General features: G+C 42.6%; 1 protein-coding gene across 1 annotated transcript; it reads left to right on the forward strand.

Moving 5' to 3' along the window:
* The first annotated feature begins 6 nt into the window (after nucleotides 1–6).
* On the forward strand, nucleotides 7–5,717 carry LOC308168303 (E3 ubiquitin-protein ligase MARCHF2-like). The gene is made up of 4 exons (XM_080542835.1): nucleotides 7–264; nucleotides 1,098–1,293; nucleotides 4,418–4,627; nucleotides 5,066–5,717. The coding sequence occupies exons 1-4, from the start codon at nucleotides 86–88 to the stop codon at nucleotides 5,219–5,221; spliced, it is 741 nt and encodes a 246-aa protein (XP_080398961.1). The 5' UTR covers nucleotides 7–85; the 3' UTR covers nucleotides 5,222–5,717.
* Nucleotides 5,718–12,413: the final 6,696 nt, after the last annotated feature.

Below are 12,413 nucleotides of genomic sequence, written 5' to 3' on the forward strand. Positions count from 1 at the left end.
GTCTAGTCTAAGCACTTGCCTACCAGTGGGCTGAGAGGTGTGGTCGGGTGGGCCATCTGGTGTGTCAACATCACCAACGGGAACCATGACTACATCAGGTTGCTGCCATCTGCCTGGCTCTCTGTGTGACTACTCAGACAGCGCAGACGTGCCCAAGGAGGAAGAGGAGTCAGATGCTACCGGCCAGGCCCAGTACCTCGCCAAGGTTACGGCCAAAGATGGCCGCCCACTCTCCACTGTTGTGAAAGCATTGGGCTCGCAAAGGTATTGTAGCCTTTGCATGAATGCCCTGATGTTTGCGAAGGCCACATCGATGTAATAGCTTTACAGCCCCAGTATACGCTGGATTGACCATGAATCAGCTTTTAAGGGGTCATACACTGGATACCTAACTTGAGATCCGTGTGCATAACTCCATATGTGTGTATGTTCATGTGTACGCCCCCCAAACAACAATAAAGGGTGTTTGGAGCGTGTACACACAAGACCCTCTCCTACAAAGTTTGTAAGTGAGGGTAATATTAGGGGTGTAACGGTACATCTATTCGTGCCAAAACATTTTCGGTACAAGTCCTTTGGTTCGGTACGTGACTCTGCACCGAACGCATGTTGACGAGTTCTTTTACAGCTATTATATATATATAGTAAAATGTTCACCCTCTGTACCGAAAACATACCGAACCGTGACTTCAAAACCGCAGTACGTACCGAACTGAAGATTTTCTGTTACCGTTACACCCCTAGAGGGTAATATGGGCATATATCAAATTATTGTATTTTGTGTAGTGTGTAGTCTAATGTATCTGCTTATGTATTTTTTTTAAAATAAGTAGCCGTAAGTCATGATGACTTATTAGTACACTTCACTCGTTTAATGATGAATTAATCGTTTAATGACCAGTTGACCACACAACCTAGGTCGGTGGAATTTGTTTTCGGTACAGGTGGAAAATCTCAATACAGCAGTGTCAAAAACATACACACATTACACATAACTATCACATGGGCATGTACACACATAACCATAAGACAACAACACAATATTTACAGTTTATTAAAGTGCAGTATGTCTTATTTCACCCCTGTCTGTGGTGTAGTGACGGAGGCATGTGTCGGATCTGTCACGAGGGGGGCGGTGGCGAGTCCCTCCTTTCCCCGTGCAACTGCACTGGGACTCTGGGCAAGGTGCACAAGAGCTGCCTGGAGAAGTGGCTCTCGTCCTCCAACACCAGCTACTGTGAGCTGTGCCACACAGAGTTCACCACCGAACGGCGACCCCAACCCCTCACACAGGTACATTGAGTGTGTGTTTGCGTGTGCGTGTTCGTGTACGCATGCACAGTGCCCCGTGTAAGTAATGGGACAGTGAAGCTTTTGGCTCTATCCTCCAAAACTACTTTGAAGTTGAAATCAAATATGATGTTAAAATGGAGATCATTCCCAGCTTTTATTTCAGGGTATTTTGGTTTCACCATTTAAAAAAAAAAAAGATAACACTTTTTATACATAATTACAGGGCACCAAAAGTAATGGGACAATTGGCTTGACAGGTGTTTATGGTAAGTCATGTGTGCTCTGTCACATCGTTTATGCATTAGAGAGCTGTCTAGTATTGATTCTAGCCTTTGCGTTTGCCCTTGGAGCCTGCTATTGGTGTTCAATAGTGACAAAAGAGGTATCGATCAAAGTCAAGGAAGTTGTTATTAGGCTGAAGAATCAGAACAAAATATCAGGGACATAACAAAAACCTTAGGCTCGCCAAAACCTACAGTTAAAAGAAAAAAAGGAGGGACGCACTGAAATTAAGGAAACACTTGGCCGAATACCGAATGCGTACTGACAGTTTTTCATTTATTTTTGCCAATTTTTGTACACATTGCATACATTAAATAAATGTAGCTTTTTATTCATGCTTGTATGATTATTCATGTATATGATAATTATAAAAATTACGTGCTTGAAATTGTATACTTTATATTACGTATTATTTCCTAATTTCATGAAAGATGTAAAGATTGTGATAGCGGCTGGTGAAAGGGGAGTGAAAAGAAGTCACCAATGAAAATGTTCAGACTTTCATGGAAATCACATCACACATTCACTAGTCAAGCCAAAATAATGCAATGCAATGGATTCGGTGAGTAATCCCCACTGCTACCTAATTAACTATAACATTACGGTACTTTACATTGCTAGCAGGCTCACAAAACAAGCTGTGTAGTAGACTAGCGAGTGTGTCATTGAGTTTCATAATACTGTGATCCTGTGAATACTTATTATTATTATTATTATTATTATTATTATATCCCATCAGTTTCCAGTGATCGCTTAGCTCACGCTTTTATTTTATTTTCCAAAATGGAAGTCTTAATCGAATGTGCCTCTCGTTGTCGTTCAGAGAACAGATCCCAAACTGCCGACATGTTTGCTGTAGTTACAGGTGCAACTCAAAATATTAGAATATCGTGCAAAAGTTCATTTATTTCAGTAATTCAACTTAAAGGGTTAAACTTAGATATTATATAGACTCATTACATGCAAAGCGAGATATTTAAAGCCTTTATTTGTTATAAATTTGATGATTATGGCTTACAGCTTATGAAAACCCCAAATTAAATATCTCAGAAATGTTTAATATTACATGAAATCAATAAGAAAAGGATTTTAAATACAGAAATGTCAGCCCTCTGAAAAGTATAATCATGCATATGTACAATGCAATGAGTCTATATAATATTTAAGTTTAACCCTTTAAGTTGAATTACTGAAATGAATGGACTTTTGCACGACATTCAATTTTTTGGAGTTGCACCTGTATATGACTGACTTGGCAGTAGGCAGTCATCACTCAATGCTTGGTGCATTCACAGAACAGCATGGTTTTGATCGTGTCATCAAAAAAACGTCTCGCAAACACCACATTCTGCATTTTTTTTGCTATTTTCAGCCGAATAATTTTGGTGGCCGAACTTTCGGTGCATCCCTAAAAAAAAAGCACTGGTGAGCTCACCAATCTCAAACGGGGGGTGGTAGGCCACTGTAGAATGCGCACCTAATTAAGAAACATCCCAAAACAACTGTCCAACAGATTAGGAGCACTCTCCAGGAGGTAGGTGTGAATGTGTCAGAGACTAAAATCTGCAGAATATGTCACCAGCCGAGGTGCAGTTGTAAACCAATAGTTATCCTCAAAAAGGATGGTCAGGTTAGAGTTTGCTAAAAAGCCTGCAAAGGTCTGGAGTTGTTGAAAAGCTATCATGGACAGATGAGATGAATAGTGTCATGTGCCAGTGTGATTGCAAGTAGAAAGTTTGGAGAAAAAAGTATCTGCCTAAGATTTGCAGCTTACCACCTCATCTGTGAAACATATTATAATGTATAATGTAACTGCTAACGGCAGCAGCAGACTGTATTCTGGAGTGTAGACAGAAACATACTGTCTGTGGGGCGCTTAGGTGGCGTAGCGGACTAAGCGTTGACCACATAACCGCACGTCGAACCACCCGGTTCGATTCCGGCCGCGGACATATCCTGCATGTCATCCCTCCTCTCACCCATCCTTCCTGTCAATCTCTACTGTCTATCACAATAAAAAGAAAAAATATGAGTGGGACTGCCCCACTCAGAAAAAATAACTAAAAGAAAGAAACATACTGTCTGCTCTGTATGTACAAGCTAATGCCTCCAAACGCATTGGACAGCCCAAACATACTGCCATAGCTGTTGCCATAGCAACTGTTGAGTTTTTCATGGCCAAAAAGAAGTGGAAAGCCCTGAAATAGGGGGACTATATGTATAAAAAGTGGTGTCATTTCTAAATTGTCAAACCAATATAGGGATGTAACGATGCATCGCAAGACAGTTAAATATCGATACAAATATGTGATGATTCAAATCGATCAGATGAAAAATGAATCGGGACACTTTTTTTTACCTTTGAAAACCGAAAACATTACAAGCGCTGTTCTCATGAACGTTGTTCATCAAACTATATGTGCTATTGAAAAAATGCCAACGGTTCCTGTTCGAAGTTTGAACCTTGTATTGTGAACCCTTTATCGTGAGTTGACTGTATCGTTACATCCCTAAACCAATACAGTGAGGTGAAAAAAGTCTGGGCACCCCTAGTCAAAATGCCTTTTACAATTAATATCTGTAATAAGTGAAAAGAAGCAAACCTAACCTCTAAAATGGTACAAAGTTAAACATTACACATTTCATCACATTTTAAAGCTTTTTTAAATGTATTACTTTTTACAGTTTCGAAATAATAAAACAAGGAAAAAGGCCGTGTGCAAAAGTCCCTAGGTGACAGGGAACGCTGATCTCATCTGGAACGCTCATCTGGAAATGTCACGCTTTTACCCTTCATCGTTATAACACTGACCTGAGATCATCCTCCTTCTCTTCCTCCCAGTGGCTGCGGGACCCAGGGCCTCGCAGTGAGAAGCGCACGCTGCTGTGCGACATGGCCTGCTTCCTGCTCATCACGCCCCTGGCGGCCATCTCAGGGTGGCTGTGTCTGCGCGGGGCCCAGGATCACCTGCAGCTCAAGAGCCGCCTGGAAGCCGTGGGCCTCATCGCCCTCACCATCGCCCTCTTCACCATCTACATCCTCTGGACACTGGTAACTAGGCCCGACACACACACACACACACACACACACACACACAACATTACTTTCTTACAGGGTTGCAAACTTGTCACCTTTTAGCCGTTTTTACCTCAAAATAGGTCAACAATTTTCATAAATGTTCTTTGTTTTCAGGCAAAAAAAAAGGTTGTCACTTTTTTGGGCCATCACCAGTTTACATCCCTGTTCTTAACTGATAGTGTATTGATTGTAGTGAAAATATGTCTCAGAATGGCTGTTGTTGTACATTTCTAAGACAAAGATATTTCCTTATTTTAGGATTATATAGGAGTTACAAAATGTGAAATCCACTCCTGGTGATATGTCGTTAATGGCGAGAAGCTATAACTGGAAACTCACATGTATTTGCTCCATTTGAATCAAATGTCAGACGTCGTAGAGTTTACGATTTTCTGTCTCCCTGTCCCTCAGGTGTCGTTCCGCTATCACTGTCAGCTATACTCGGAGTGGAGGAGGACCAATCAGAAAGTGAGCCTCCTCATGCCTGACATAAAAGGAGTGCACTCCACGCAACATTCCGTGCCGACAAAGTCGACCAAGAAAATGACTGACGAGACCATCGTATGAGCACAGAGTGATGATGAGATCTCTCTAAAAAGTGTAATATATAACTTGAACTGCTGCACTTACAGACCATTCTGGGGAGCTTTCTCCATATTCACTTTTATTTGAAGCACTTAAGCCCTGATATAAACTATAACCAGTGATTGGGAAATCATATTGACTCGTCGAAGATGTTGTCACAGACAGGAAGTCATCTCTGGAATTGGAACACTGGACTATGAAACAACAGCATACTTAACCGAAGGACACAAGCAAATGTAGCAGGATATAACAGATGCAGCATGTTAATACAGTATATCTGAAGCATCCTCCCCCATTTCACAATGTATTTAACTGTTTTGGACAACTGGCATCCAATAGCCTCATGAATTTATTCTCTCACAACAACATGTGAATGACCAAGTCTAAATCTGATGTTGTTAATAGTTTTTTCTTCTTTTTTTGATTTTTTTATCTTTGCCTATTTGAAAGTGGGAGGAGTGGGGCTTGGAGTATCAATGTATGCAGGGTATGCAAAAGTATTTTATGTAATTTAGTCTTCCTGTTGCACTCCCATGAGAGAGTTAGGTCATTCATTGTGCAATAAAACATAAGGGACTTGTCCTTTGCCGGAGACACAATCTGAAAATGTAATTGTCTTGCACGTGTGTTAAAACTGTGTTGTTAGGGTGGTGTAATGGATCTGTACTGCTCTGTTTGTGAATAATGTCCACCCTCTTCATTTAAAAAAGTGCCGTAAACGTGTAAGTATTTGGACAGTGAAGCATTTTTTCTTCAATTAGCTCTATACTCCAAAAGTTTAGATTTTAAAGCAATCAGGTTTAGGGTAATTGTATTGCTGTATAATAATAATAATAATAATAATAATAATAATAATAACAACTTCAAAGTGCTCCAATCATTATATAATCATAATTAAATTATTTAGTCATTTAAAGGCAATATTAAAAAGATGGGTTTTTAGTCTTGACTTGAACATATTTGCTGAGGTTGCATCCCTAATGTAAACTGGCAGTGCATTCCACGATTTGGGTGCATAAAATGAGAATGCAGCCTCACTAAATCTCCCAAAATGTGGCGAAAGAGCAAAAGAGCTCTATTGGGCTGGTATGCTAGCAAAAGATCTTTCAGATGATGATAAAGTGTTGTCCAATGACTTTGGAGGCATGTGGTTTTACTTGAGCAGACAAGATGTTTCTGTGCATTTCAGAATTATTATTATTTATTTTGGTTTTTTTAAGTAATTTTTTCTGAGTGGGACAGTCCCACTCATATTTTTCATTTTTATTAACAGATATAGGAGATATTTAGACAGGAAGGATGGGTGAGAGAGAGAGGAGGGATGACATGCAGGATATGTCCCCGGCCGGAATCGAACCGGGGACCCTGTGGTTACATGGTCAACGCCTAAGCGCCCCCATTTCAGAATTATTTGTGCTTCTGCTGTCAGTTACATCATCAATGAAGACAAGTGAGCCAGTTCCAGCGGCAGCCATACATGCCCAGACCATCACCCCTCTTCCACCAAGCCATCACCCCTCTTCCACCAAGCCATCACCCCTCTTCCACCAAGCCATCACCCCTCTTCCACCAAGCCATCACCCCTCTTCCACCAAGCCATCACCCCTCTTCCACCAAGCCATCACCCCTCTTCCACCAAGCCATCACCCCTCTTCCACCAAGCCATCACCCCTCTTCCACCAAGCCATCACCCTTCTTCCACCAAGTTTCACTTGCCATCACTCCGGTTGATGATGTTCATCTTCATCTCATTTGTCCACAAACCTTTTTCCAGAAGTCTGCAGGCTCTTCGTGACGTTAGAAATAGAATTATAAGGTTCTATCTCCATTTTTGTCAAAATTGAGTTTTTTTTACATAATCTGATCCATTAGGTGTTTATTAATGCCTGTGTGGTGTTGTTTTTAAATTGTTGACATTTTTGAGTTTGTAATTCATCAAATACAAAGGTTCCATCTCACAAAACATAATGGAATGTAAAAACTTTGACGCTCAATATCTCTGAACTACCCTAAACGGAGATAGAACCGTATAATTCTAAGCTCACGCTCTGTAGTGATGCTGTGAAGTGTCTGACTGAAGTGCCTGCAGTGTTCCTGGTCAGTTTAAAAAAGAAAAATGCTTCATTGTCCCATTAGTTATGCAGGGTACTGTGTGTTTAGTTTAGTTTTTTAGTTTTTATAATTTCGTGGACAGTCCCCATTAATCAACTGTAGTAAATGGAGCAGCTTTAGCCTACATTTCCAGCTGTAGTCCCTGGGGCAAGTTGTCAGTATGTATGCAGTATGCACCCTAAAATGCATTAGTTAAAAGAAAACAAATTACATTACATTAACAATTACAGCAAGCATAAGCAACATGGAGAAAGACACACAAACATATCACGCACAATTGGAGCAAGCACCAACATGCAAGCACAGATGATGGCAGCAACATCAATGCAGTTCATGCAATAAAAAAACAATAGGAAGGGGACAAGGGAAAAGAAAATGGTCACAGCGACCACATTGAAAGCACATACAAGACATACATGCAGGCGGGTAGCAGAGATGGAGGGGCGGGCAGCATCGATGATTATGTCACATATAACACACACGTCACATCTGACAGATTAATGTGTGCCGCCATAATTATTGGACAACCATGTTTTAAGGTGTGTTGTAAAGGTGGAGTATGTTGTATTGGGGTGGCCCGCACGCATTCCTTCTCTCTCTCTAACCTAATCCCATAGTAACCTTCATAATTCAGTTCTAGATATGTATTTTCTTTATGTGGCTAACACAACTCCAATTAAACTGCTAAATCTTTCTTCAGTAGGCATACCATTTCTAGCTCATGTATATTTCTAATGATTCATTATATGTCTTCTACATGATTCTTGTTATGATTCTTGTATATGATTCTTGTTATGATTACATTTCTATTGGGATATTGCCTCAGACATAGCTGTAAACATGCTTAGCTACTATATTTGTTGCTGTAATCGCAGTTGCTTCTAGCTATGATATTTAAGATCACTTATCTAGTTACACAATCTTCAGCATAACAAGTTCATAAGATATGAAAAATGCACAAGCAAAAGGAATTGCATCTAAATGATTTTTTATTCACGGTGGACAGCAGCTCCGGCCAAGGCTGTTTGCAGTTGTGAGCGTCCTCTGGAGGACGGGCGCTAGAGACAGGAGAGAGAGTTCATATGAGCTTCACCAGGCCTATAGCTACAGAATATAATACTTTATTAGTTTAGTTAGTATGTCCTTGGTCTATGTGTTCTATGTGTTGACTTACCTCTGCTGTTTCCATCGTCGTGAAGACGGTTACTGGGGGGACGGAGGCCGTCTGCCTGGACAGCAGCACAGCATCCTCTGGAGAAGGGAACGCTTCTGTTTCTTTGAAGCTCCGCTCTCCTCACAAGGCGTCGTCTCAGCTGTCACTGGGCTGGCCGCTAGAGAGAGGAGAGAGAGTTCATATGAGCTTCACCAGGCCTTAGCTACAGAATAGAATACTTCATTAGTTTGGTTAGTATGTCCTTGGTCTATGTGTTCTACATGTTGACTTACCTCTGCTGTGTCCATCGTCGTGGGCAACCTCGATGCCCTCCTGTCCTGGGGCTGGAGGCTGGACACTTACCTTCATATCCTCCTGTCCTTGAGCTGGAGGCTGGATACCTACCTTGATGTCCTTCTGTCCTTCAGCTGGAGGCTGGACACCAGCCTGGTTGGTCCTCTTGCACTATATCAGTTGTTACAGAAGAAGAATCAATGACAGAACATATCTCTTAAAACCCCAGTATTCCTACAACAACAATGCATAGCTTGTCTGTTGTTTTACGATAAACTGGTAAGACTTTACCTTTTTTTTACATTTTTTTTTACATTTCCTGGAGAACAGTGTGTTGTAGATCTCTGAAGAGCTGGTGGACGGCAGGCTCTCGTGGCTGGAGTCTCTGGTCAGCTGACTGAAGGTCATCAGGATGGGGATGGAGTCCACCAACCACACCTTCCTCCGGGCACCAACCACACCTTCCTCCGCCAGCAGCTTCATTCTGTCCTCACACTTCGTTCCGGAAGCGGAGGACATCACAGGAGCTAAAAGAACCAAACAGAGAGGATTCTGGGGTTTTATTGCCACCTATGACATATAGTCTGTATATAGCCTATAGTTATTTGATCAAAAATGTCAATGTAATGAGTATTATTTATATTTATTTATATGAGAAATATTCTAAAATAAACATTTTTTAAAATTTTTTATTTTAAAAATAAAAGATTTTCCAAAAGAACTACGCGCACCAGCATTAATCTCCTGTGAATGACAGTATGCCTTTGACTGCCTGCACTTTACCACCAAGACACTATGGGGCGCAGTAGAATATTGTGCAACAGCAGAATATGATCGTTGAGCGCTTGCAAACGTGAAAACACGATTATTGAGAAGAAAACATTCAGTAGCTAGCTATCATGCCGCCCCAAAAAAGGCCACTGCTTCCGACCGAGTCGACAAGCCTGGAAAGTTTCGTGTTTTCATCCAAGAAACCAAACTTGAATTCAGCTGCCCTGTTATGACACCTAACGTTGAAACTGTTGAAATAGCAGAGCTCAAACAAAACCAAGTGCTTCCGAAGAAAGTAGCAGAACTCACCGAGGGCCTGGCTCCTCTCCTTCTCCAGGTCGGAGTTGTCACAGACGAGGCTCCTCTTTTCTTGCTCCATATCGTCGAGCTTTTGGAGGAGGCCTTTCTCTCTCTGTCGGCCCTCCTCCACCTCCTCCCTCGCTCTCTCCAACTCCGCCTTTGCCAGAGCGCTGCTGGCCTTCTCCGCCTCCAGCTCAGAGTCCTTGGACTCCAGCTCAGAGTCCTTGGCCTCCACCACGGCCCTGCATTTCTCCTTCTCCTCCTCCAGCTCAGAGTCCTTGTCCTCCAGGGCCTCCCTCTGCAGACTCTTGTTGAGGAGGCTCCTCTTTTCTTCTTCCATATCGTGGAGCTTTTGGAGGAGGCCTTTCTCTCTCTGTCGGCCCTCCTCCACCTCCTCCCTCGCTCTCTCCAACTCCGCCTTTGCCAGAGCGCTGCTGGCCTTCTCCGCCTCCAGCTCAGAGTCCTTGGCCTCCAGCTCAGAGTCCTTGGCCACGGCCCTCCACTTGGCCTCCACCACGGCCCTCCATTTCTCCCTCTTCTCCTCCAGCTTCCTCTGAGTGCTCCTGGCCTTCTCCGCCTCCAGCTCAGAGTCCTTGGCCACGGCCCTCCACTTGGCCTCCACCACGGCCCTCCATTTCTCCCTCTTCTCCTCCAGCTTCCTCTGAGTGCTCCTGGCCTTCTCCGCCTCCAGCTCAGAGTCCTTGGCCACGGCCCTCCACTTGGTCTCCACCACGGCCCTCCATTTCTCCCTCTTCTCCTCCAGCTTCCTCTGAGTGCTCCTGCTCATGACTACAATATAAGAAACGGAAGGAAGAGAATATGAAATTACGTATTTTATATTTATATATTATTATTATAGAATGACTTGTCCCCTATGAGTTCATGGATGACTGTGAGGCTGTTTGAACTTCAAAAGTGACTGACGTATAGATATTGCGCGACATTGTGATCGAAGCATCAGTTGTAAGTAAGTAAGTAAGTAAGTAAGTAACGTGCCAAGTAAGTAAGTAAGTAAGTAAGTAACGTGCCAACGTGCCAAAAATCTGTATCCTTGTTGTATTTCTACCTTCCTAAATGATGGCTAGGACGTCGGGTTATAAAGCAAAAGCTTCTTTATATAAAAAAATCTGTTGGCATACACTTTTGAGCACTTTCAAACAATAAACGAGTTATTGGATGTTCACTTTAATTCTGGACGTTACAATTTGCATTTCTCAAAAACAGTTACAGAGTTACCGATTGTCGATCCAAACAGAATTATATGGTGCCTATCTTTTCCATTAATTTGGAGTTGAAGCATGTACAGCAGGGTTCGAGTTATGTGGGAGCCAATGGGAGCTGAGCTCCCATAAGGAAGGTCTGAGCTCCCATGAAAGCAGTAAAATCATACATCTGTGGGGGTCGCTAATAATACATTACCACAACCATTATTTGATCAAAAATGTCAATGTAATGAGTATTATTTATATTTATTTATATGAGAAATATTCTAAAATAAACACGTTTTCCAAAAGAACTACGCGCACCAGCATTAATCTCCTGTGAATGACAGTATGCCTTTGACTGCCTGCACTTTACCACCAAGACACTATGGGGCGCAGTAGAATATTGTGCAACAGCAGAATATGATCGTTGAGCGCTTGCGAACGTGAAAACACGATTATTGAGAAGAAAACATTCAGTAGCTAGCTATCATGTCGCCCCAAAAAAGGCCACTGCTTCCGACCGAGTCGACAAGCCTGGAAAGTTTCGTGTTTTCATCCAAGAAACCAAACTTGAATTCAGCTGCCCTGTTATAACGTTGAAACTGTTGAAATAGCAGAGCTCAAACAAAACCAAGTGCTTCCGAAGAAAGTAGCAGAACTCACCGAGGGCCTGGCTCCTCTCCTTCTCCAGGTCGGAGTTCTCTCTGTCGGCCCTCCTCTTTTCTTGCTCCATATCGTGGAGCTTTTGGAGGAGGCCTTTCTCTCTCTGTCGGCCCTCCTCCACCTCCTCCCTCGCTCTCTCCAACTCCGCCTTTGCCAGAGCGCTGCTGGCCTTCTCCGCCTCCAGCTCAGAGTCCTTGGCCTCCAGCTCAGAGTCCTTGGCCTCCAGCTCAGAGTCCTTGGCCTCCAGCTCAGAGTCCTTGGCCTCCAGCTCAGAGTCCTTGGCCTCCAGCTCAGAGTCCTTGGCCTCCAGCTCAGAGTCCTTGGCCTCCACCACGGCCCTCCATTTCTCCTTCACCTCCTCCAGCTTCCTCTGAGCGCTCCTGCTCATGACTACGATATAAGAAACGGAAGGAAGAGAATATGAAATTACGTATTTTATATTTATATATTATTATTATAGAATGACTTGTCCCCTATGAGTTCATGGATGACTGTGAGGCTGTTTGAACTTCAAAAGTGACTGACGTATAGATATTGCGCGACATTGTGATCGAAGCATCAGTTGTAAGTAAGTAAGTAAGTAAGTAAGTAAGTAAGTAACGTGCCAACGTGCCAAAAATCTGTATCCTTGTTGTATTTCTACCTTCCTAAATGATGGCTAGGACGTCGGGTTATA

The sequence above is a fragment of the Nansenia antarctica genome (genome assembly GCF_963989245.1).
Source record: "Nansenia antarctica genome assembly, chromosome: 12".
Lineage (NCBI taxonomy): Eukaryota > Metazoa > Chordata > Actinopteri > Argentiniformes > Microstomatidae > Nansenia > Nansenia antarctica.

What these genes read in the sequence shown, in the direction of transcription:
- LOC308168303 (XM_080542835.1), top strand. Translation starts at nt 86, where the DNA reads ATGACTACATCAGGTTGCTGCCATCTGCCTGGCTCTCTGTGTGACTAC. An exon ending in GACCCCAACCCCTCACACAG is followed by an intron (nt 1,294 to 4,417) that starts GTACATTGAGTG and finishes TCTTCCTCCCAG; the next exon opens with TGGCTGCGGGACCCAGGGCC. An exon ending in TCTACATCCTCTGGACACTG is followed by an intron (nt 4,628 to 5,065) that starts GTAACTAGGCCC and finishes CCTGTCCCTCAG; the next exon opens with GTGTCGTTCCGCTATCACTG.